Below are 25,745 nucleotides of genomic sequence, written 5' to 3'. Positions count from 1 at the left end.
ACAACCACTACAACAACTGGATTAAGTTACATAAGTATAAATATGCTAGTATCTGCAATACATTTCACTTTGATTAAATGCCCAAATTAATGATACTGTGCCAGAGTCATTGCTGGATAAAAACATTGTTGTGTATATTTTAAATAGCTAACTATTTTATATAATTCATTTAGTTTGTTAATTTAATAAAAATGGTGAAAGTAAGTTAAAAAAAAAAAGCTAACAATATTACTAGAAGCGCCGTATAACCACTACAACACAACAAAAGTAAAATATCTGTCTCTTTTCGATGACGTCACATTTGGGCGACAATCATCTTTGTCAGTGAACAAAATGGCGTCCTACTGTTTGACTGTCAGTAGGTTACGGGTAAGAAAACGTTTTATTTATATTTTAAAGCTGTTTAAACTACTTCTCTGTGGAGTGTATGAGTGAGCAGAGATGCGGTCTCCCCTGCAGTCTGTCGTCATCGCTTCACGACGTCAGCGCCGGAATCTGAAGTAGAATCCGAGCTGCTTTCAGTCAGGTCACAGTGTCCCTGTTTGACTCTTGCCTGCGACGCAGCGTAACGGTTAAAACCCGCGTCCGACATCACAGCAGTGCATGATGTTATCGTGATATTGTTGAGAGCTGTATCGACTTTAGTTAGAGCCAAGTGAACAGTGATAGTAAAGGGTTCATGGCGACCTGATGTTTGCAAGGTGATCGCAAGGTTACAGAGTTGTCTTAATGCGCACTTCATGTCACCCCAGTCCCAACAGCTGTGATTGACGCACTGCACAGCGTTTGTTGCTTTGTGCGGGAAATATGATCAAATTACACGATATATGTTTGTTATGAGTTGCACTGGGCCTTCGGTTGGGAGTTGTTTACACATGGATGTCAACACAAACATGTCTGCTGACTATTTAAGTAATTCGCAGCTGTTGATTGTCGCAGCTAAATACACAACTGCTCTGTTTTGTATTTAGCTGCATTAAATATGGCTTTTCTTGGTGTTTAGTTATTTTATTTTTATTATTTTTATTATTATATTTTTGTTATTTTATTCCTTGTCTAAATCAACATCACAACAATTGATTCACATAAGCTATTTTATATCACATGTAATTTAAGAGCACAATAATGATAATAATCTTGTAATAGCCAAAGTAATATTGCTTTTAAGGCCTGTTCAAATGTTTACACGCAGCTGAGCACAATTTGTATGAATAGATGAAGTTATTGATGAAAAGGATAAGCTGGTCAATGTAAGCACCCAAAAATCAAAATTTCATGGAACTACAAGAAGCATAAAATTTCCCCTCCTTTATTATTATTATTATTCCACTATTATCTCCTCTTTTTTTTTTTTTTTACACCTAACCTGTTTAACACTGCTCATTTGCTTTATTTTTACACTTGGTAGTGGCATTGTTTGTGTATGCATGTCGTCGATAACAATAGAGGGAAATGTTGAATGAATCCAAAACTTGAAATAGTATCCGTATTAAAATGTGTTTCACTACAGAGTACAGTTGTACATTGCGGACCTAAAGTACAATAATGTAATAATGAACATTTCCTCAGTGCTTTTTTATTATATGTAGTTACAGTGTTTGTTTCTGGAAGGTTGCATAGCATTTTCACAAAATCTTAACTGTGTAAGATCACTGTTGGGATTTGTTTGCTATTTTTTAACAGATATTGTTTTAAATAATGCTATTTGTGTGGCAATCCACTGTTTTTCTTCTATGTAATTACACTAAAGCTCAAAACGTAATGTGTTGCTACACTTAAGCTGTGAAGTAAAACCATACTTATGATTTTATCTTGCACTCCTCTGCTTCAGCTGGCCCTTGGAACCAGGGCAAGAAGACTTCATGTCTCTGCAACCTTCAGTGCCAAAGCCAAGGTGGCCATGAGCCACTTTGAGCCAGACTCCAGCGTTAACTATGAGAAGATGCATGAGAACATCAACATTGTGCGCAGGAGGTCAGCACTCACCCTCTCAAAGATAGACGTGATCATAACATAGTTGCTGATTACTTTATTATTTAGACATATGTTATTGCTGCTTTTGGTGTTCAGGGCTTTTCCATGATTCTTGAGAACAGACACAACACAGTTAATTCCTCATTTGAAGTATTAATGTGATCACAGCAAGAACATGTAAAAAGATATAAATTCTAAGACATGTTTAAGCACATTGATGAGATGTTTGGCTCTACAAGCCCTATAATACAAAAATCCTCCCCACCAGGCTTGGCAGGCCTCTGACTCTTTCAGAGAAGGTTGTTTATGGTCACTTGGATGATCCAGTAGGACAAGAGATCGACCGTGGTCGCACGTACCTGCGCCTGCGACCAGACCGTGTGGCCATGCAGGATGCTACTGCCCAGATGGCAATGCTTCAGTTTATCAGCAGCGGTCTCCCCAAGGTGGCGGTTCCCTCCACTATCCACTGTGATCACCTTATAGAAGCTCAGATCGGTGGGGCTCAGGACCTGCAGAGGGCTAAGGTGAGAGCAGACAGAGGGAGAACGGATGGAGCGTCATTTACAAACCATGCATCTGATGCTAACTTCAGATTTATCACTATGTTGGCATGACAGTTAGAGATAGGCTCCTGTGTAAGTTTGGTTAAAGCTTATGCAGTGAAATTATATTCTGAAAATGTAGTCCAGGTATGTTGTGTATTTTAAACCAACTGTACGATGTATTGTTCATGAATTTACTAAGAGTGTTTTCAAAATGCTTCAGCATTTTAAACATTTTTTTTGTCAAGTGGATGGAAATTTCAGGCAAGAATCGAACAGTTTAACATTGTTTGAGCATTATTTAAGGATTTGTGTGTTTGTGGAGGCAGCAGCTAAAAAACAGTTTTCTATTGTGTTCTCAGCTGAGTCTGATTCAGATCTAATGGTTTGATCAAATTATCTCGGTGACCACATGCCTGGATGTCAGGTTGAATAGCAACATTTAGAATTAGGTGTTTATTGTCATATCTAGACATGAGAGATTCTCTTATATCCTGATATTTATTGTTATCAGAACTCTCTACCTCTTTTCAAAATGGTTCTTAATTGCAGGATGTAAACGAGGAAGTGTACAACTTTCTTGCTACTGCTGGTGCCAAGTATGGAGTTGGATTCTGGAAACCAGGATCAGGCATCATCCATCAGGTACACTGTTTTACTGAATCAGAATGCTATGACTTTTCAAATACTCATAAATGCTGTTTTGTGCCACAGATTGATGAATGCATCTGGATGTAGTTGCTATTGCTTCTTGTCTAATGCCTTGAGAAACAAAAGACATTTTAAATACACAGTTAAAAATATGTGTCTGTCTATGAATTTACTTCGGGCAGATCATACTGGAGAATTACGCCTATCCTGGAGTGTTGCTGATTGGAACAGACTCCCACACTCCAAATGGTGGTGGCCTAGGTGGCATCTGTATTGGTGTTGGAGGAGCCGATGCTGTGGATGTCATGGCTGGAATCCCTTGGGAACTCAAGTGTCCTAATGTGAGTTCTCATCATCTGACATCTTGTAAATGTGTTCAAGTTTTTGTTTAAACCACCAAATGTCTCCAAAACCCCCTGTTTATTTCTTCTTTCTGTTTAAGCCTGTATATGTTTATCCATCAGGTGATTGGAGTGAAGCTGACAGGAACCTTGTCTGGCTGGACATCTCCAAAGGATGTCATCCTAAAAGTGGCTGGCATCTTGACTGTCAAGGGTGGCACTGGGGCTATTGTGGAGTATCATGGCCCTGGAGTCGACTCTATCTCTTGCACTGGTAAGGATGACAATGGATGAGAAATAGGTTGTTTAAAGAAAGAAAGAATGAAAACATGATGTGTCTTGGTTAATAATATTAATACGTACATCCTTTTTATGGATGATATAATGTATTCTAACCTGGGATGTTGTTTTTCCTTCAGGAATGGCCACTATCTGTAACATGGGTGCTGAGATTGGAGCCACCACATCTGTGTTCCCCTTTAACCATCGCATGAAGACGTACTTGGACAAGACTGGTCGTGGAGGTAAGTCTCTGAGTATTTCTGTTCTGTTGTAACTCATTGTGTTTTACCTCTAACCTTGTCTCCTGCTTCATTCCCTCTCAGATATTGCCTCATTGTCTGAGCAGTTCAAAGAGGACTTGGTACCAGATAGTGGATGTGAATATGACCAGGTCATAGAGATCAACTTGAGTGAGGTGAGTCCTGGTGATCACGTTATTGAAGACATCCCAACTCCACACAACATACTAATTTTTTGTTGTATTTTAATCCAACGCGAATGATCACTAAATGTATTAATTTCTTTTCCCCATGACCTGCTATCAAATCCAATAAATTATGTTATTTTCTTACAACCATTAACATCACCTTTATTTCTTTTGTGGTTTGAACTTTGGATGATTAATAGTTATAAAGGTTAACATTACTCTAACAATAGCACATTCAAGCATAGAAAAAAGCTAACTTGGTTTCCAGTGTGTAGAAGCAGGTAGTCCACACAGGGTGATGGCTTTGTTATTATATTACAGTGCATAATTACTTCTACTTATATTATAAAGTGATGCTGTGGCTGCACCCCAGTCTGTTTTTCAAAACTTTTGTCAGGTCATACTCTAAAGCGTGGTGCCATGTGTGTATATAGTGTTTGATGAGGTCTGTGAGTTCAGCAAAAGCTCTTCCGGAGATGATCTGACAACATTTTTACTGTTTACAGTCTGTTGTAGCAGTCACTTCATGTTCTCAATTAGTCCATGCTGTTCCTTCATCTGTGTTGTGTACTAATGATGGTGGAAGGGTTTTGGACTTATTAGTGTTCCTCTTATAGAATTTGTCAGTTTTAGAGGCCATTCTTCATTGCACACAAAAACATGTCACACATCACATTCTTCCTGAGCTTCATTGCTTTCTGTTTCCCTCGTCCTCCAATAGCTGAAGCCCCACATCAACGGGCCGTTCACTCCTGACCTGGCCCACCCTGTGTCTGATATCGGAGCTGTAGCCAAGAAGAGCGGCTGGCCCCTGGAGGTTAAAGTTGGTCAGTGATGCAGCTGTAGTGTCTTTCTTTTTTGTATTCTTAATACAATACTTTCAGTGTAATATTTCTTCCTTTTTTTTTTGCAGCTAATAGCTGTTGATGTAAACAAATATGTTCAGATTATTATTAGTAAAAAAAGTACTAATTTTTTTTTAAATTTAATTTTATATACTGGTTTGATCCCCGAAGGGAAATTAAGACAGCACACTCTAGCTACTGATTACAAACGCATGCATACATATTTGTGAGTACAGGCCCCTGTATCACACACACACACAAAGGGGCCTGTAGGCATGCAGGGGAGGTAGAGTGGCAGGCAGCTCCTTCTTGGTGCGCCTCAAAATGAGCAATTTGTAAAGGGGACGGCACCTTGCTCAGGGGTGCCTCGGCAGTGCTCCGGAGATGAGCTGACACCTCCCACTGTTAGCTCACCTCCGGGTATTTTTGGGGGGGGCGGGAGCGGGAATCGAACCGCCGATCTTAAATCATAGGACGACCCGCTCTACCGCCCGCTTTACCACTGAGCCACTGCCGCCCCTCATTGACACATATTTTATGTTTTCTCCCTTTCAACTAATTTTGTCTAATTTCATTTCCAAAATATGATTTAAAAATAGACAAATTCGTCCATTCTGCCTCAGTAACTATACAGTATATGCTTTAGATTCTTCTTTCTCTTCTTTTCTCTCACAAACATTGAACTTCCAGGTTTGATTGGCAGCTGTACCAACTCCAGTTACGAGGACATGGGCAGAGCAGCTTCTCTGGCCAAGCAGGCTCTAGATAAAGGTCTGAAGTGCAAGGCCCAGTTCACAGTCACTCCTGGATCTGAACAGATCCGTGCCACTATTGAGAGGGATGGATATGTGAGTCAGAGAATTCCAACATTGTCCTTGTCCTGGTCTTTTCTTAATGCTTTTAGAGACAATTATGCAACTGTTTTTGTTAGTAATATGAAGGAAACTATTTTTTGCCCATCTTTCAGGCCAAGATTTTGAGTGATGTTGGTGGAATTGTGCTGGCCAATGCTTGTGGGCCCTGCATTGGGCAGTGGGACAGGTAGGAACCTAATTCAAAAAGGAATAAAACATGAACATATCATGGTTTCTTTGATTGTAATTACCCATCTGACTGATGTATGTAAAACAAAAAGCATCAGGCTACCATGTTCTATATTTTGACTTTGTTCAGGAAGGACGTGAAGAAAGGAGAGAAGAATACTATCGTCACCTCCTTTAACAGAAACTTCACTGCCAGGAATGATGCTAACCCAGCGACTCATGCGTTTGTCACCTCTCCTGAGGCAAGAGATACTGCATGTTCATGACAAAATGAAACTGTTAATCACAAGCGCATAGGCATCAATAGACTGTAGCTTTTAAATGAAACAGTAGATAAGACTTTAAAATGTTATTTTTATTTCTGTTTTCTGATGTTTCTAACGTTGCTTGATTGTTACCGTAAATGATTATAGATTGTGACTGCCTTGGCCATCGCTGGAACCCTCGACTTCAACCCGGAGACTGATTACCTGACAGCTCCTAATGGGGAGAAGTTCAAGCTTGAACCCCCGACAGGTGATGAACTGCCTTCCAGGGACTTTGACCCAGGCCAGGACACCTACCAGCACCCCCCAGCTGAGGGCGGCGCAGTCAAGGTGACTCCTTTTTTAGTGATTTTCATCTAATCCTGATGTTCAAAAAGCAGAATATCACAAACTAGCATACTTTTATTGAGGTGAAAATTAAATCCATAAAGAGTTTGAGCCAGTCGATGAATCAGTAAGCAGTGTGATTAATTCTTTTTTCTTTACACAAATGAGTAATGAGTAAACCTGTCTATACAAAATTTTTATATCTCACCCTGATTTGATGCTGTCCAGGTGAATGTGAACCCCTCCAGCAACCGTTTGCAGCTCCTGGAACCTTTTGACAAGTGGAATGGAAAAGACCTGGAGGACATGAGGATCCTCATCAAGGTGAGCAGTAATAGAGGACTAGTTGCATCTCAAATGTATTCTTAGAATAAGCCAGTTTTGTAAGTTTTTTAATGTAGTAATCTCTTCCTTGCCCAACAATTCCTCCCAGTTTTATGATAATTTGTCATGCAGTTTATGCATAATTAAGAAAAAAAAGATTTTTTTGCCCCTTCATTTGGATCTACTGTATTTCTAAACATAAGCAGTTCTTCTTTGCTACGTGCTGAATCCTCAAGTCAGGCAGGAAAACATACCAAGTTACAGATGCCTTGGTGAAGGTAAATACGGAATATCAACACTGTGATATTCTTATGAGTCAGCAATAAGGTTAAGCAGGAATAAGCAACAGAGAGGAGAGCAGTCTATTTCCTTTGTAACACTCTTCTGGTGACAGTGACAAAAATCAGAGTGGCTGAAATACAAAAATTTCATCGACAGGCGACTAAATAAAATTATTTCACTAGTTTCAGTATCTGGTGATATTGTAAGCATCCAGATCAACAAAATTTAAAACGTAGGCCACATCCTTTTCGGACATAAATGTTACATATCTCGTGTAAATAAAAAGTTGTCGTTTCTTTTCTTTCTTGTCTTCCTAGGTGAAAGGAAAGTGCACCACTGACCACATCAGCGCCGCCGGGCCCTGGCTGAAATTCCGCGGTCACCTGGACAACATCTCCAACAACCTTCTGATTGGTGCGGTGAACATTGAGAACGATGCCGTCAATAAGATCAAGAATCAGCTTACTGGAGATTATGAAGGTGTGCCTGATGTGGCTCGCCAGTACAAGGTGAGTCTAAGAACGGGTAACTGTTGATGTCTTACATATAGCCGTAGCATCAACTAAAATAGCACATTAGTTATTAAAAAAAACCTAATGTGGCCTATTAGTTCTGCAATACATCCTGACTTCATGGAATTTTTAGAGGACGATTTTGTTCCCGAAAGATGTTTTCTTTCGTTGTATTATTCAACTTCCCCACCCTCTCTCATGTACGGTAAATGGATTAGAAAAAAAATTACAGAAATTTTAGTCGGTATAATGTAGAACAAGTCCCAAACCATGCAGTTTTATTAACTTCACTCTAGAACAGCCTCGTCAAATCATTCCAACCTTCATGAGGGTCGGATTCATTGCAGTTCTGTTGTGTTGGACTAAATAGTATCCAGGCAGACCTTGTAGTGACCAATCATCAGAATTACATCATTGTCTTTTGTCTACACTCAACAGTATGTTCTTTTTTACCCACAGTAACACTGACGATCTTTCATTTTTCTTACAACCTCCGGTGTCTCCGTGTTTTGCAGGGTTAATGAAGGGCAGAAAATATTTAGTATTTCTCTTTACTTGTGCCATTAGACCAAACATAAGCTTCCAAGATGCCAGTTTCTCCTACAGCATTGTATCTGTTGGTTCTGTCTATATCCTGACAGCAGTTTGATGTTGTTGTTTTTCCTCTCTGAAACGGTGTGATCCAGGCCAGTGGAGAGAACTGGGTGGTGGTTGGAGATGAGAACTATGGAGAAGGATCAAGCAGAGAGCACGCTGCCCTGGAGCCACGACACCTTGGAGGACGCGCAATCATCGTCAAGAGCTTTGCCAGAATCCACGGCAAGTTTCAGAGGATTAGAGAAAAACAATCTGTTGTCACATTTGGAGATGTGTCATACATGTGTCATCCTTTTCATTTAGAAGGGTCATTTTTTGTAGGTGATCAAATCAGCAGTTAAATACAAAACGTTAAGTGTTAGTTGCGTGTGGATCATGAAAACTGGTGCTTCTAATCGTCAACTCATGACCTTAACTCCTCTCTGGTGTCCATGATGAGGTCTGGTATGACGCAGCATCTCGTCATTATGTCTGATATGTCTTTATTTTTCTTCCTCACAGAAACTAACTTGAAGAAGCAGGGCCTCCTGCCTCTGACGTTCTCCAACCCTCAGGACTATGACAGAATTCGCCCTGATGACAAAATTTCAATTGCTGGGCTGAAATCCTTTGCTCCTGGCAAGGTGAGTGATCCTGTACTCTAATGAAGCATTGGTCCAAAGGAACGCCTAGTTTCCATTCATTTGTGATGAAGAAAAACGGCATAATGATTGACATTTGATCTTATTTGCCTTCTGTGTCATCCCCCAGCCTCTGACTGCAGTGATTAAGCACAGCGATGGCAGCCAAGAGTCCATCTCTCTCAATCACACCTTCAATGAGACACAGATAGAGTGGTTCCAGGCCGGTTCTGCTCTTAACAGGATGAAGGCGCTCCAGTAATTGGTGGTAGAGGAGGAAGGCAGGAGCTAGTGGGGCTGCTGGGGGGCCTTGGAGAGATTGTGGGCCTAGAGAGGGGTTTAGCAGAGAGGAAGAGACGAGGAGGGGAGACTAGATGATGGCCAGACTTTTAGTTTCTACGGTCAGCTTTAGTTATTCTCAGTGAAACCATTAACATTCACCCAACACAAAGTCGCTGTACAGATGAAAAGCGCACACCCACATGCATACACACACATGCACACTCACACATAATGTAAGCATGGGCAAGTACACTCACAGACATAATTGCTGTGAAAACACTCGGTCTACAGGCAGAACTATTTTTCATCGAAGCACTTTTATAAATAACCACAGCTTAGCAGTGTGTGTCTCTGTTATAGGCAGCATCAACAGATTCGAATCACAACTGTATTTTTCTATCGCCCTGTGTGTTTTTGTATCACCATAGTTTCTGAGCTTCCGCCTGTAAAATCAGGCATGTGAGAAGCATTATCATAAAATTATGTTAGTTACCCTCGCAGCATATTTTCTTTAATTATTGTATACAGCAGTATATAAGCCTGATTATATAATAACATTTAACTCAAACTAGTAAATTCCAATCTCACCCCTAAACCAGACCACTCTAGTTGTTCTTGTTATACCTCACCTTCCATGTTCCATCCAAACAGCTCAATAGCGTCACTGAGTTGTTCAACTCCCATGAGTATACCTCCACTTCATTCTGTTCTGACCAGTCTGAAGGAATATTTTTTCATCCACATGATTTTTTTTGATCCACCAAACTGCAATGAGCAAACTGGTCGACTCAGGTTTCCTCCTTCTCACACAATTTTCCTCATCCGTCATCAAATGAAGGAACTCCTCAGTCATTTGCAATAAATATAACTGACATCATTCATTTTCTACTCATCCATTCTGTTTCAATCCATTCAGCCAACACATCAGTGAACCTTCACGTACTGTTTCTCTTCCAATGATTTCTTCCAGTCTCTTTGACTTTTTACACGCAATGACACCCCAGTTTGGAAAACAAACTTCCCTGCGTGGTCGACTGTCTCTGTCTGACTGGGACAGCAATCCACAATAAATAATTCTCTTGTTTTTTGCTCACTCTGCCATTTTCTTTCCATCTGCGTTTTTCCCATTTTCTGTGTGTGTTGGATGTCTGTTTTCAGTCAATCAATCATCATTTATACTCTCACTGGTCAGTTTTGTGCAGCACAAACCACAACCTGTCATATTTTGGGAATTCAGCTAGAATCAAGTTTGTCTTGTTAGACTTGGAAGTTGCAGAAGGCAAGATTTTTTTTAATGTTTATTCTGGTGTAAAGTACCAACACAAAAAAAGATGTTCCCAAAGAAAATGAAATCAGGAATGAGCAGTGAAGCTCTGCATGTCTGTAGCGGTAGGAAATCCTTTGGTATGAAGCCTCACAGATGAGCTTGTCTTATGGTTTTCGAACATTTTGTTTTTTGTGTGTTCAAGTTTCAGTTCAAACCGCCATCTGGGGCTGCCGGTGTGTGACATTGCTTTGTGTAGCTGTAATGGAGTACGTTAATGTTCTTTTGCAGGTTGAGGTTTGGTCTGTTGTTGCATGAGAAAATCTGTTGTCTTCTTACACAAACTTGCACACAATCTACTGTCCAGATGTCTGCTATCGTAGCACTTTGTAGAATTAGAAAACCAGTGTTTGGTGTCCTTTGCTTTCTTCCGTTCATCATTTTACTCATTCATACATACATCTGCTGTCAGTGATTCAGTATTACTGACATGCAAATTGTCATCTTCAAAACTTATGATTTGGTTTTCAGACAATAGAAAATATAGCTTCAAGATCACCCTTGAATCATTCAAGAATCTCTCCATAATGTATATTATATGTACCCGACTTGAGTAGTCTGGTTATATCTTGTGGGCTTATGAATGTTTGAAGTCATGGCTTTTTTGTTGTCGTTGGTCAGTTCTTGATTCTGCTTTCCCTGAAAGAAACTGCTTTGATTTAATGTCTATAGTTCCTTAGGTAAACCCCAATGTTTTAAAAAGTCCTGGAGTTTTTGGACCTGTGTATAAAAGGATATGATAAATGTAGTTGCATTTTGTAAAAGGGTGTGTACATACATTATAAAACATTATATATAAAGAGAGAAAATGGGAGAGTAACACACTGTACGATGCCTGTGTAAATGAGAGTTGTTAACTCTGTGCCCTCTTGTAACATGACGTCATGAGAGAGACTCCCCTCTGTGGTCCTCACTAAAGCTCCAGTTATCTAATGGTTTCACAAACCAGGTGAAATGTGGATTGTAGGTTGAAGAAAGCACAGAATAAATTAAATTGTGTCTGTGACTGTTGGGCTTTCATCATAAAAACCAATGTGTTGTTTCTAGAAAGGTGTGTAATTTATGATTGTAATTGTAATCATCTTTTCAGACTCAGATTAAATTACTTCTAAAAGGATTTTTTCTGTTCACATGTTTATTTTAATATACTTAACACTGCTCATCGGAATTCCTGCCACAGATGCCTGATGTAAAGAAATGACCCATAATATCTTCTAATGTAACATAAGCTATTATCATGTGACATTACAGAAACTGTTTGATCATGTGCAACTTTCACCAAGATCTTCAGGATTCGTTTTTGTGAAACACCTTATATTTGATCCTATTTTCTATTCTGTGAGCATATTTTAAACAGCTGCTTGTGAAGCAATTTGCTTATGCTGTAATCTAACACTATAATATATTGTTTGAGGCGCTAAGCGGTGTCATGCCTGACTGCAGACGTATGCTCTGTTTGGGTGGCTTTCCTCTGATGTGTATGAAAATCAAAATTTCAAATGTGCTTCATTTATTCAGATCACACAAGAAAAGAATATGAGCAGACGCTCTCATTGTGATGATTTGCCTTGCAGACCTTTTTTTCCAGCATTCAAAGTGATATTGTAGATGTAGCTGATAAATTAATAAAGAATTAACTCTGAAAGGACTGTTTTTGTGTTTGCTTGGTAAATTATGCATCATGTGATAGCCACTTTTTTTTAACATTAGAAGCTCAAACTTATCAGGTAAACTTTGTTTGGAAGGTTTTATTTTCCATACATTTTAGTAATTTTAAATTATTTAATTTTTGAATAATTTTTAGATCCAGTTAATTTCACAGTTTTGCTATTTAAGTTTTGCTTATTTAAGAATTAAACCTGGCAGCACACTCCGCTAGCACCACAGGCCACTTTACAGCATTAATAGTGACTGAAATATCTCTGAAAATGATTGACATAATATTGACTATGTATTAAACAGCAAGTTGCATAACAAGCACACACTTTTTTCCATTTAAGTTTAGGATTAAATGATAGTGATATGATGGGGATTTCCTAAACTTTCTCTTGTATATGTGTCATATTTTTCATTATGACAATTGTGTTCATAAATTTTCTTTTTGTAATCATTTCCATTACATAAATTATATGAAAATATATTTTTAAAATTCACAGATGCATAATTGTTTGTCAGGAAAGTAGTTGTGAATACTTAACAGAAATGCTGTACTGTACTGTACCGCGAACCTCCACAGTACACCTCCTGGAGCCACCAGAAGAGTGTTACAAAGGATGTCTCCACCAGGGGCCCGGCGGCGGGCAGACGGAGGAAGAGGGGCAGGAAAGGAGGTGTGAGACAACGGATCGCAGAAGGGGAAACAAGCCCCCGCTGCCTTCCATCATTTTAAGTAATGTGCGTTATCTACGTGGCAAAATGGACGAGCTCCGCTTACTTACGAGATGAGTACCGGGAGGCCAATCTACTAGTTTTTACCGAAACGTGTCTTAGAGAGGATATACCCAACTCCATGCTAGAGATGGAGGGCTTCACGTCTACAAGGGTCGATCGCGATGCCTCGTCTGGGAAATCCAAACGAGGAGGACTAAGTGTATACATGAGTAAAAAGTGGTGCAGCCAGTACACCGTGAGAGAAAAGTACTGTGACCCTGATCTGGAAATGCTTTGTCTCTCGATGAGACCTTTTTATCTTCCAAGAGAATTTGGACATATTATTGTCTGTGCGGTTTATATTCCTCCTAGTGCTAATGCTTCCAGAGCAGCAACTAGGTTGGCAGACTGTGTTCAAGCACAAATGCTACCCACACCTGGAGCACCAGTCTTTCTGCTAGGAGACTGTAGTCACTGTAGACTTGAACCAGTGTTACCAGGCTTCTTCCAATATGTTAAATGTGGCGCCAGGAGAAGTAAGGTTCTAGACAAATGTTATGGCAACATCAAAGATGCCTACAGAGCAAAAGCTCTTCCTCCTCTTGCCATCTGAGATCATGCTACTGTTCAGCTCATGCCCACATATAAGACTACTCTTAAATCCAGTAAGCCTGTTCAGAAAACTGTCCTGCAGTGGATGGAGGACAGTGTTGAGACAGAAAGTTGCTTCCTAAGCACAGATTGGAGTATCTTCCATGACCAGGAACTGGATGAGGCAACTGAGACTGTGACGGACTATATCAAGTTTTGTGTGGACACTGGTTCCCAAAAAGACTGTCCTTCACTTTCTGAACAATATATCACCAAGGAGGTTAAAGACTGTTTAAACAGCAAAAAAGTGGCTTTTAAAAATTTAAAAAATTTTCTGACGATACTGTTATACTGAGCCTTCTGAGGCGTGATGAAAGTCTGGTGGGCTATATGCAGGAGATTAACAACTTTAATACTGTATGTGGTAACAGTCACCTGATCTTGAACACCACTAAGACAAAAGAAATGATCTTTGACCCTAGAAATGTCCGACTTCATGATCCAGTTGTAATTGGTAATGCGCAGATTGAGCAGGTTGCTTCTTATAAGTAACTTAGGGGTCTACATGGACAATCAGCTAAAATGGGATGTTCAGGTAGACCATCTGTGTTCCAAATTGGCTCAGAAACTGCACTTTCTCCGTAGACTGAGACTTTTTTGTGTAAGTTCAGGAGTTATGTCTACCTTCTATGACTCAGTCCTTGGCAGCATTATTAGATATGGCATGGCTGCTTGGTTTGGGACTCTCTCTGTTCAGCTCAAATCTAAAATATCTAAAATGGTGAAAACGGCAATGAAGGTAATTTGGCAGGAAAGATTCTCCATCTCTCCAGTCTATCTTTGAGAAATCAGTGCTCAGTTTGGTGAATAGAGTGTTGTCTGATCCTTCTCACATTCTTTTTCCTGAATATGAGCTTTTACCTTCAGGTAGATGTTATAGAACAAGTCGTTGCAAAAACAACCGTTTTAAATGATCTTTTATTCCAACCTCTATTGCGCTTTTAAATGACAAGAAAATGGTTCGAAGCTCTAGTTAGTTGTTCATATGAACTTTTGGTCCCTCATATTATTACAGTGCTTGGATTTTATTTATATTTACTTATATTTTTATTGGACCTGTGGTCCCGCTTTATGTTATTGTGTTTACGCACTTCATTTTGTTTTACTAATTTACTTGGTTCTTGTATTTTTAACATTGAGGACAGTGATATCCTCTTGGTTGGGCAGTTCTGTCTCATTTATGTATGTACAGTACAATCCTGCTATCTTTGTAGTGTCTTGTATGTTTTAAACGTTGATGCTGACTAAGTGCACCTTGCCCAAGACAAATTTCCCTGCGTGGGATAATAAAGTATATCTTATCTTATCTTATCTTATCTTATCTTATCTTATCTTATCTTATCTTATCTTATCTTATCTTATCTTATCTTATCTTATCTTATCTTACTTATAAGGTGAAGACGTTAAATGCGCACTGTGCCTTTAAGTTTTGCGACGTGTCGTGAAAACATTGCCGTAAATGAGCACGGATTCGCCATGGATGCTGCTGGGTTTGCCGTATATCATTGTATGTTTAGTGATTAATTAACCAGAAAGGGTTTCCTCCGATGTTAAAATACATCGATGTTGTCCCGTAAACAGTAACAGTCGGGTCGGATCGCTAGTTTCACCCCACGGGCGTGTTTGTCGGTGTTTTCACGCATCATGTTCGTGTTGGTGGAGATGGTCGACACCGTCAGGATCCCTCCGTGGGACTTCCAGAAACAACTCAACGAGGCCATAGCCGAGGAGCTCAACAAGAAACTGGCCAACAAGGTGTGTATTACAGATTTTAGGCTTAGTGTCTTGTGTTTCGATTCACTTCCGGTCATGTGAGAGTCGTGGACGTGGGTGGGCGTGGCTAATGATTCTCTCATCGCCTCAGGTGGTGTACAATGTCGGCCTCTGCATCTGCTTGTATGACATCACTAAACTGGAGGATTCCTATATATTCCCTGGAGACGGAGCCTCACACACCAAAGGTAGGATGGAGACACCCACCAGCAGCCTGCACAGCTCTATTTACTCATGGGTTTATTTGCTGTGGCATTTTCTACATGGTAGAACAATTCTGGAGGCATTGAAACTACAAAATAGGACATATTTTATTGTGTGATAGATGGAAAATTGTTCCTCAAAACACAAAATATATTTCTTGCTTTGATTCTTCAAAGTAGCCACAGTTACCTTGACAACGGATCTGAAGTGACTTCATGATCCAGTTTGAGGGCGTACCAGTTACGTCTTTCTTACTTGTGTTTGAGACCAGTGTTCATGTTGTGTTGCAGAGTGTTGCTCTTTAAAAAACATTCAGCACTTGTAGTAATCCTTATGATGAAAAGAAGCACCGAAGAAAGTGTGTAGAAAAAGTGACAGTCCAGGCTCTCGTTAGAAACATGAGATCAAAGGTTAAAGGTTATTAATTTTATCGGCCTCAAAAAGCACCAAATAGCAACATTGATCAAAACCTATAAGGCTTCACATTGTTCAAGTAGCAGACACATTTCAACACCAGCTGTTCACACCTCCAGGATGTGTAAGGCTCACACACAATCACCTGACCTAGACCTGATTCAGGTGGTTTGGAATGAGTTGGTTCTCAGAGAGAGACAAGTGGCCAAACTGTGTTCAAAATATGAGAGTTCCTTCAAGAAAACCGTTCCAGGTGACGACCTCAGGGTGCTGGTTGCAAAGCTGTCATCTAATCTCATCGTAATTCTTTGTGATTTGTAGTTTAATGTTTTTATTTTGGGGACTTCAGTTGTTCTATGAAGTAGAAAATAATACAAAGAAGGAGCTAAATTAAGACGTGTCTGAAACAGAAACTGGTCTTGTTAGTACTTAGATCTGATGTTATGATTAAATTGATGGCTGATTTGTTCACACTTTCTTTTTCTCCTCCTGTCAGTTCATTTTAGGTACGTCGTTTTTCACCCTTTCCTCGATGAGATCTTGGTCGGCAAGATCAAGTACTGCAGCCAGGAGGGGGTTCATGGTGACTTGGCTCATTTATATTTTTTATTTTTATTGTAAACACACATGTGTGATCTCTGAAATGATTTGAACCTTAATTGTCCTCTGTCACCGATACGTTTCAGTGACAATGGGCTTCTTTGATGACATCCTCATTCCACCTGAGTCGCTTCAACAGCCTGCCAAGTTGTATCCTGACCAACAATATTTTCTAGAAATGTATATTGTTGTCATTTTATCAGAAGAATAGTTTTGTCGTTGATGTGCATCACATACGTGTAGTTTAGGTAGCAGCTGTCTTTTAGCCATCCTTAGCTTCGGATGCAGCGATGAAGCAGAGCAAGTTTGGCTTTGGGAATATGAGACGGATGAAGGGGCCCATGATCTCTACATGGACCAGGGAGAGGAAATCCGTTTTCGTGTGACGGATGAAATCTTTGTGGATACGTCGCCGACCGGCCCTACCACCGCAGCACCGGAGACGCCGGCTCAACCGGGACAGTCGACGGCGCCGCCAGCAGAGGATAGCGGGGAGAAGAAGGAGGCACCATACACTCTGATTGTAAGTCCTTAGCTTTGGTTTTGATGAATTAAAAACTCCTCCGAACAAATCTGTGTTGTGTTTTCGTGATGTTTCTGGAAACACAGCTTGACTGAAAACATGATTTTAATAGGAAGTACTTTTATTTACAGCTACAGAGAGGAGCTGTTAAATAGATACATGTAGTCTTTCTTTGTGTCCAAATTTGTTGCTTGGGCAATTGGTGACCTCTGCTTTAAAGGTCTTCTCTTGTATGTCCTTAAAACTTCGAAAACTAAACACAGTCTCCCTCTAGCGATGAGAAGTTCTGACACAAACAAAAATAATATGTGGAGTGTCTGTAAGGTTGAAGGGAACCCATCAAGTTTGTATTTTAAATGTATTATTTGTGTACATATGACTCTTCATCCGTGTACATTTATATTTTTTTTCATTTTGCTTGGGCAAAATAAAAATAATTATATGGTTATTTTTATTTTGCTTGGGCTTTAAATCTACTGCGTCCTGTTGATGATAGCTGTGTATGTTTGGATCGTCCAGTTCTTCATTCTCTCTGCACTCTGACATCACAGTCCCAGACAGACAGATGGATGGTTTCTTTCATTGATTTCCACTGTGCTCACACAATGCTTTAGTTTTAGTCGTGCGTCTCCTTCCTATGAATGCTGGGTTCTCCAGACTGTCTTCTTGTTCTACGCACCGTTAATAAAAATGTAATTTGTTCTCATCTTAAGAAATGTGTTTTGGAGGTTTACATGCCCATACAGTTAAGAGAATATAACTAATTTATAAAAGGCAAATGGATGTAGCTTAAAGCCCATCCAGACTTAATCATTGTGTTGTTGTTTCAGGGGACCATCTGTGAGCCGGGGCTGGGGCTGCTGTCATGGTGGAACAATTAGCACCGCGGCGAACGAATGGGATGAACGTGTGATGGTTATAAAAAGATCAACCATTATAGCCGATTGGACCAATGAGGGACGGTCAGATGGAAAAACTGAGTCCTGTCTTTAAGGGTCACAAGTTGGGACCCAGTGGGTCTGAATCCTGATAATGTAAAATGATTAATGAAGCTGATCACAAGTTAAATACAGTAGTGCCTTTAATGCAGCAGCTTAGCTTCATAGCTCACATGTAAAATATACCAAATATTTGTTAATGAATATTAAGTTCATTTCGAATATTTCACATGAGATTAAATTTTTTTAATCCCAGGAAAAATGATTGTTATTCATAATTTAGATCATGATGACAACACTTTTTTTATAAGCGAAGCAGAAGATTTTTTTTGTCCAATTTAAAGATTTGCTCATTATTTACCTCTGCAGCAGGTGTTTACGCCCACATTCACTATTTATTCATCAGCCTTTTTAAATCGTTGTACTTCAGTTTGGTCTCTCAGATAAAAGCGTGAAATATCAGTGAACTTTTTTTTTTTTTTCTTTTCCAAGTTTACCCTTCAGTCAGACTTTGACCGTGTATTTATGTTAGAGTCCATGATATTACTGGAGTTCAGCTTCATTTCTAATAAAACACTTCAAATCCAGCTGCATTTTTATGTGTGCATTTATTTGACAAACGGAAACGCAAACCTCCCCGCACTGAACTCGCTGCCCCCCCCCTGACGGATCACTTGCGTGATGAGGAATGAAGAAAAGTCATTTTGGCGCACGGACGCAGAGGCGCATCACGCCATCGGAATCTCCGACAGCTGCGCAGACTCGGCAGCCCTCACCGTCGTCACATCAGGGTTTTCCGTCACTCTGCGCGGATTTATCCGACTTATTTATTTAATTACACGTTATATAACACACACCGACTCCTAAGAGCCGCTCACACACACTGATCGTCCTCAACCAGCGCTCCGGTGCTGTAAGTATGTCGCTCACAATGGATGTGTAATGTGCCTGCAGGGGGGAGTGTGTGAGTGTGCCTTTGTTTTTTTTTGGGGGGGGTGGGGGGGTGGGACGATGTGGTCCTTGCATGCTTGACAGAATGACCGCTAAATAAAAGAGACCGGTTTTATTGTGTTTACCGGAGCCGGTTTTATCGGTGGTCTCCGTTGGTCTGATCGGTTTTGTGTGACCGCCGGCTGGTCCCCAGAACCGGACCTCTCCCCCCGCTTTGTCACGGCAGTCATCGCTTCTCCCCTCTTCGGAGAATTTGTAGTGTCCACTGTCATCGGGAAACGTTTCATTCTCAATTAATTTAAGAACAAACATACAAGATGTAGGTTTTTATTTATGAGGCTTGGTGAGGAATGTTGTGTGTGAATTAACACCATTCATAAACACACAAACCGTGTGTGTCCTCATGATGGGACAGGAAATGTGTCCCCGTGACCTTCTTGATTGAACAATCCAGATGTCTAAACTCCGAGTTCCTCTGAATGTTTGTCTTCATTATGATAATTAATTGTCTCTATTATAATAATCAAAATGTTGATGCTCATAGTTCGTGGAAACATCTGTGTTTTATTTGTCGCCCCGCATCCTGGTGTAAGGCTGTAATGTTATAGTTAATATTACTCCTATGTGATTAGGTTTTTTTTTATTCGGGATTGGGCTGCTGACGTCACGAATGCATCAGCGAGGGCGGTGTTCTGCAGCTGCTCTGACGTCACGCCGCGTGCTGCACTCCATCTCTGCCTGCATCATCACAGGCGGAAGAGTGGGCGTAAAGACGTCTACACACACACACACACACACACACACACACACACACACACACACACACACACACACACACACACACACACACACACACACACACACACACACACACACCTAATCAAATGAAAGACGCAGTTTTTATTTAATCTCTCACTGTGGTTTGGTGAGGAATCCACATTTCGCATGTCATGACGTCAGACAGCTGCCTTCCATTCTTGAAAATATCAGATTATGGGGATTTATATCAGATTATGTGTTTGGATTTATATTTGAAAAGTGATAAATAAACAGGTAAATTGATAAATGAATGTAACTAAAAGCAACAACCAAATAAACCACCATATTACTCTGATATTAAGCATTCATTGATGGCTTTGTGTAATAAGCTATGATGTGCAGTTTTAATTCTCATCAATGAGACATGAAAATAAAATCCCTCCATTTATTAATGCTGTGCTCTGGGCAGCTTTGGAGATAAACCATGCAGTATAATCATCATGAGTGATTGTAGTGGAGTATGTTTCACCTCTAAAGCAAACTACCAAAGGCCTCGGGTCAAAAATAAAAAATTGTGTTGCTGCATTAGATGAAACATGGTCAGCTTTCTCATCATGAGGAGCACTCTACTATTCATCCTGGTGTCAGGGTGGCACAGCGAGAGAATGTTCTTGTTTTTTTATGGCTCCTGACTCAAATCTACTTTTTGAAGGAATGCGTTCATCCCTCAGTTCAAACAACTCATGATAACTTTATGATCTCTCCTCGATCCTCTTCTTTCAGAAAAAATCCTTCTGACGGATCTGAAGTGACAGAGCTGACCTGGATTTTTCCACTGAGGCTGTGTTCCACACTGCAGCAGCATTCCCAAGCAGACGGACCCACAGACGGACCCACAGACCGACCAGCGATCACACAGCTGTGCCTGCAGCTCACCAGCAGAGTAGAGTCCTCCTCCCGTCCTGCGCTCTCTGGTTACATGTGATATGGCAGACCCCAGCCTCACATCACCCTCTGGGACGCCCCTGCGCTCCCCCAACACCTCCCTCACCCTCTCCTTCCCCTTCCTGAGGGAGGGGAGCCGGGTATGGGAGCAAGGGAAGGAGCAGCCACTGCCGAGGGATTTACCAAGCCCATTACCAACCAAACGCACGCGCACCTACTCAGCGTAAGTGTGATCAGTTTAGTGCATGTTAGTGTGTTGTTGATGTACGAGTGTAACTGCCCTATTTGAGTTTTTACTTTCCATTCTATCTTATGTTATATAAATTAATTCTTCATAACTCCTCAAGAAAGAGTGACTGCTTAGAAAGTTGTACTATTTTATCTGACATCTGGTCATTCACAAACAAAAAGGTGAAGATGATGCTTGACTATAATGAGCTGAGGGATGAGCTGAGGGATGACACAAACAATACAGCAAAAACAATGCAAACACTATAGATATTTCACTATACTCATACTTAACTAGGCCTGTTTATTTTTTTTAATTTATATACCTATTTAAGATGTTCTATTTGTATATTCCTGATGGGTTATTTATTAATCTTTCTATTTGGTGTTGTACTACTTTCTATGCTGGTGCTTTTTTCCCTGTGTTTTGTGTACTTACTGTGCTGTGTGCGACGGAGAAATTAATTTCCCTGATGGAACCTCCTTAAGGGATAAATAAAGATATACTCTACTCTAATATTATTGTTATTACACTCAAAGAGAACAAATCTTCCCCAAAAGCAGCTCATGATGTCATAAAACAACACTCTCATAATGATCTGACCCCCAAAGCAGGACTCATAAACCATAAATACCTAATTCTAGAATTAACTATGAAATCAGTATCATTGTTTTTTTTACATTTTGATTTCACACATGGTGGTTTTCTTCAGGTTTCATCTGATTTGAAGTCTCTTACATTATTTGTCATCTCAGAATAATATCTTAACAAGTGTCACAGAACAGTAAAGAATCCTTTAAACAGACAAACCAGTACCTGCAGAAAACACGTCCTGCTTGATAAGGTTAATAAAAATCGGAAAACTTAATTTTCCATAGTATGGAACTTTTCAATCAGTTCCATCATTAAAAACTTTAAAATCATCTGAGTTAAATCATGCAATGTGAAATTATTTTAGAGTTGTTTTCTAAAGTCTTTCTTGCTTTTCGTCTCTGTCTGCAGTACAGTACGGGCTCACTCAGGTCCGGTGTTTAAGGGTGTGTGTAAGAACTTCTCCAGGTCACAAGGTCACGGCTTCATTCGACCCTCCCACGGCGGCGAGGACATCTTCGTTCACATCTCAGAGTGAGTAGAGATGTCATAATCTGGATTTTATGGCCTTTGTCTTCATTCATCACCTGAGTTACACAAACAATTTTATTTATTTGTGTACTTCTTTCAAAGGAAAATCTATTTTTTTCTAAGTCAATGTGGACAAGCTGTTTGTCTGTTTTTGTTTTATCCTCATTTTTATTCAGGACATGCAGTCTGAAAGTCTAAATGTCACCTTGTCTACCCACTATCACAATCTGCAGAATTGTATTTCATTTTAGTTTCAGGCAGTGCATGGATTTATTTGCTTGCTGCTAGTGATGGTGAAAAAGAACCCCTTCAAACAAATGAAAGAGGGGGAGTGGTATTACTACTTGGCTTCGGTGCCTTGCTCAAAGGCACCTTGGCAGTATCCAGAGGAGGGAGGAGGAAATGTTTTGGTGTGATGGTTGTCGTCTCATGTCATATGTGACGCTATTCTTTGAAGATGCATTGCAGTAAACTTCCTTTTTTCTCATCCCTTTCCTGGCTGCTCTCTGTTTCAGCGTGGAGGGGGAGTACGTCCCCGTTGAGGGCGATGAAGTCACGTACAAAGTGAGCCGGGTCCCGCCCAAGAACCTGAAGGTGCAAGCGGTGGAGGTGAAGATCATACATCTCAACCCAGGGACCAAACACGAGACCTGGTCGGGGCAGATCATCAGCTCGTAGGCTCCAGAGCCGGGTCCTGGTGGGTGGAGCTGGGCGGGGCTGGGCTGGGCAACATGGGTGGGGCTGGGTGGAGCTGTTGGACCTGTGTGGGACTGATAAATTACATTCTGAATTCATTGAAAACATGTTTTACCTGCACACTAGTGTGGACAAATCAAACGCCACCGATTCACCTGTTGCTGGAAACAGTTTGTTTAGTCCCACAGCTGACATGCTGCTTAAAACAGTCTGTCTGCCCAAACAGTGAATTAGTTGTGTATGTGATGCTATTCATTTAGTCAACATGACTTGTTTTATTTATTTGGATTTTTAGTCATGAGGGCAGTAATAAAGATTTGAGATACGGGGGGAATATGGTTAATTGTAATTGAATTGCTTGCAGGCTCCATTTTTTCAAGTAGGTCAGCTGTGAAAAATGGGAAACATTGGGAGAACGGTGTTCATAAATGTGGTGCAGATCTCCAAACTGAGTGGTTGTGCCTGGAAAGGAGCAGGACAAAGACTGAATTCAGTTTTACTTCCTGTCTTGGTTGCTGTTATTTATTTTTTCTTTTAACTCAAAAATTTCCAGGATCACATGTTGGCTGCCAGCGTGGTTCAGATGACTTGTTATCTAACCTAGATCAGGTCAGTCCAGACTCTGAATAGATCAGTAGAAACTTTGACTTCAGCAGCAGAGATAAAGGATTTTAAAGCAAGAAGAGGAGAAGTTGATGATTTATGAATGATTGTATGAATTGATAAAGGTTGAAGGGGTATGTCGATCGTCCATACCGCAGGATAAAAAATGTGTTATTGTAATTTTCGCAGAGAAACTCATGACCCTTCCGATATGAACAAAGCTGAAGGGAACAAAAAAGAGGAATTGGTATTTTTCAAAAAGGAGAAGGAGCTACAGGATGGAGTGAACATAAGTTGGAAATGACCGTTTCAGTTTGTCTTAGAAAAGCATGGGGGGAATCTAGCATTTAAAAAGAAAGGTCATGTATTAAACTAATGTTTCATTATTTTATAGATTTTACTGTGAATTGTAAGGAAATGTAATTGAAGATTCATGTTCTTAGTTCATTTCTTTTGTTTTGTGATGATTTATTTAAATATATTTTACTGAGTTTACTCTGATTTGTGTTTCTCCTCAGATCAGAGTTTATATCTTCAGCGATTCAGTCATGACTTGTAAAACTTAAGACTTTATAAAATGCCACATTGCTCCAAACACTGTCACGCTTTTGTCTACTTGATGACTTGTTGGAGTACTCTTATTTCAAAAGTGTCTGGAGCCACAAATTACTGATCAGTGAGAATATTTCTTAATCTTTTTCTATCAATGAAAAATCATTTGCTTTATTAGTGTGTGATTTATTAAGTGTAGCCAGCATGATGGTGAATGACAAAACTTCATACTTGGTGCCAACAGATATCATTGTATGAAACATGTTTGTATTTTTCAGTTTTTGCTCAGTACTGTACTTGATGTAATTTTCTGTGATATCTGTCCATCTGTTCCTCCATCAGTGTCACTGTCTGAATTTTACAGCGTCATATTGGTTCCTGTCACAAAAAGACACTTTTTTTTTGCCACTGTGGTAGACAGACACAATCACTTCTACTGAGCCTTGCAAGAACATTAAAGCGTTTTATGATCCACATGTCTGGGGTCTGCTGTGTTTCTTTAATAGTTTGTGTCTGAGAGACTGAGGCAGAAAGAGGAAGAGTGATGCGACCATACTGAAGAGAGAGGTCACAGAGTTTGCTGTCAAACCCACACAATCATAATGAGCCCATTGTTCCATGTTTGTTCCAGACATTGCAGGACATCATTGTCAAGCGCTTCTATTTGAGCTGAGATCTGAAAAATTCTGAATGTTGGTGGAACCATACTAACCCTTAACTAATTCCCTCTAACTGAATGTTGTTCACATTATGTCATTGTGTATCATCTGGCCTCTGAGTCGATTTAATGATAACTTCTGTTTACAATGTCAATGCTAATTATAAGATACTTTATTTGGCCCACAGTGGGGAAATTTCCATAATTTCTGCATTACCAGAGGTAAGTTACTGCGGTATAGAAGAAGGAATACACAATAAATAAGATAAATAGGTAAAAAAAGTCACGCTATGTACATTAAAATGTATACAGTGCTATCCCTTTTTTTTTTTTTTTACAGCATGAGGGATTGGCGATCCCTAGTGGTGGAATTACAGAAATGCATTCTGGTAGCTTGAGAGATGAAATTCTGTTTTGAGTGAATAAAAATGAGCCAAGTTTGATATAAAGACATCGCAAACATCTTTTTTGTTGCTGTTCCCCCCCACCCCACAAATTATAGAAGATATTTGGTGGACTAACAGACGAACGAACAAACACACCAACACTGACAATTACACTACATCACCGCTGTGAAGCGGGATGTAACAAGTTATCAAGGAGGCTTTATTTTCCTGAGCCCAGACAGGACAGAACATTGACTTTAACTAGAAAAGTGGTCGTTGTGACATTTTAAAAGCTATTTAAGATATTGTTCAAGGAACTGATAAAAAAAAAAAACTATGCATGTGATAAAATAGCAGTAAGACACTAAACGGCATTAATGTACACACTGCCACCCAGCATACAGATCAAAAACACTTAACATGACACAAGTGTGCATTGTGATGTGGTTACAGTAGCTTAAGTCACTGGTTAAAATGAATTCATTGAATCAGTAATGTCCATTTTTAGGTACAAATATAATTCGATCTTCACTTGAAAGACAGACAGACAGACAGACAGACAGACAGACAGACAGACAGACAGACAGACAGACAGACAGACAGACAGACAGACAGACAGACAGACAGACAGACAGAAAGAAACAAAGAAAGAAACAAAGAAAGAAACATCTGATTTCCAGCAGCTTTTTGAGGTTAAAACAGACTTTTGACATTCAGGGCTTCACACAG

General features: G+C 40.0%; 3 protein-coding genes across 3 annotated transcripts; all 3 read left to right on the top strand.

Moving 5' to 3' along the window:
* Window positions 1-317: 317 nt before the first annotated feature.
* On the top strand, window positions 318-12,291 carry LOC137609878 (aconitate hydratase, mitochondrial-like). Its single transcript, XM_068337220.1, has 18 exons — window positions 318-369; window positions 1,832-1,974; window positions 2,243-2,501; window positions 3,072-3,164; window positions 3,353-3,511; window positions 3,635-3,785; window positions 3,931-4,035; window positions 4,117-4,208; window positions 4,942-5,047; window positions 5,756-5,913; window positions 6,033-6,106; window positions 6,239-6,350; window positions 6,522-6,704; window positions 6,930-7,025; window positions 7,625-7,816; window positions 8,506-8,638; window positions 8,918-9,039; window positions 9,167-12,291. Exons 1-18 carry the CDS (start codon window positions 334-336, stop codon window positions 9,296-9,298), a joined length of 2,346 nt encoding a protein of 781 aa, XP_068193321.1. The 5' UTR covers window positions 318-333; the 3' UTR covers window positions 9,299-12,291.
* A 2,838-nt stretch (window positions 12,292-15,129) lies between these two features.
* polr3h (polymerase (RNA) III (DNA directed) polypeptide H) lies at window positions 15,130-18,091 on the top strand. Its single transcript, XM_068337232.1, has 6 exons — window positions 15,130-15,418; window positions 15,528-15,624; window positions 16,551-16,637; window positions 16,741-16,804; window positions 16,943-17,177; window positions 18,008-18,091. Exons 1-6 carry the CDS (start codon window positions 15,308-15,310, stop codon window positions 18,056-18,058), a joined length of 645 nt encoding a protein of 214 aa, XP_068193333.1. The 5' UTR covers window positions 15,130-15,307; the 3' UTR covers window positions 18,059-18,091.
* Window positions 18,092-18,813: 722 nt separating this feature from the next.
* Window positions 18,814-25,684, top strand: LOC137609991 (cold shock domain-containing protein C2-like). The gene is made up of 4 exons (XM_068337378.1): window positions 18,814-19,028; window positions 20,609-20,993; window positions 22,002-22,124; window positions 22,637-25,684. The coding sequence occupies exons 2-4, from the start codon at window positions 20,812-20,814 to the stop codon at window positions 22,797-22,799; spliced, it is 468 nt and encodes a 155-aa protein (XP_068193479.1). The 5' UTR covers window positions 18,814-19,028; window positions 20,609-20,811; the 3' UTR covers window positions 22,800-25,684.
* Window positions 25,685-25,745: the final 61 nt, after the last annotated feature.

This window comes from Antennarius striatus, chromosome 16, assembly GCF_040054535.1.
Source record: "Antennarius striatus isolate MH-2024 chromosome 16, ASM4005453v1, whole genome shotgun sequence".
Classification (NCBI taxonomy): domain Eukaryota; kingdom Metazoa; phylum Chordata; class Actinopteri; order Lophiiformes; family Antennariidae; genus Antennarius; species Antennarius striatus.
The sequence above is the reverse complement of the archived record's forward strand: the minus strand, read 5'-3'. Positions and strand labels throughout refer to the sequence as shown.

Bases quoted from the DNA above. Each gene is read 5' to 3' on its own strand.
- polr3h (XM_068337232.1), top strand. From the start codon at position 15,308: ATGTTCGTGTTGGTGGAGATGGTCGACACCGTCAGGATCCCTCCGTGG. The intron at 16,805-16,942 runs GTATCCTGACCA...CTTCGGATGCAG, and splicing joins CTTCAACAGCCTGCCAAGTT to CGATGAAGCAGAGCAAGTTT. The intron at 17,178-18,007 runs GTAAGTCCTTAG...TTGTTGTTTCAG, and splicing joins AGGCACCATACACTCTGATT to GGGACCATCTGTGAGCCGGG.
- LOC137609991 (XM_068337378.1), top strand. From the start codon at position 20,812: ATGGCAGACCCCAGCCTCACATCACCCTCTGGGACGCCCCTGCGCTCC. The intron at 20,994-22,001 runs GTAAGTGTGATC...CTCTGTCTGCAG, and splicing joins CGCACGCGCACCTACTCAGC to TACAGTACGGGCTCACTCAG. The intron at 22,125-22,636 runs GTGAGTAGAGAT...TCTCTGTTTCAG, and splicing joins ATCTTCGTTCACATCTCAGA to CGTGGAGGGGGAGTACGTCC.
- LOC137609878 (XM_068337220.1), top strand. From the start codon at position 334: ATGGCGTCCTACTGTTTGACTGTCAGTAGGTTACGG. The intron at 370-1,831 runs GTAAGAAAACGT...CCTCTGCTTCAG, and splicing joins TGACTGTCAGTAGGTTACGG to CTGGCCCTTGGAACCAGGGC. The intron at 4,209-4,941 runs GTGAGTCCTGGT...GTCCTCCAATAG, and splicing joins TAGAGATCAACTTGAGTGAG to CTGAAGCCCCACATCAACGG.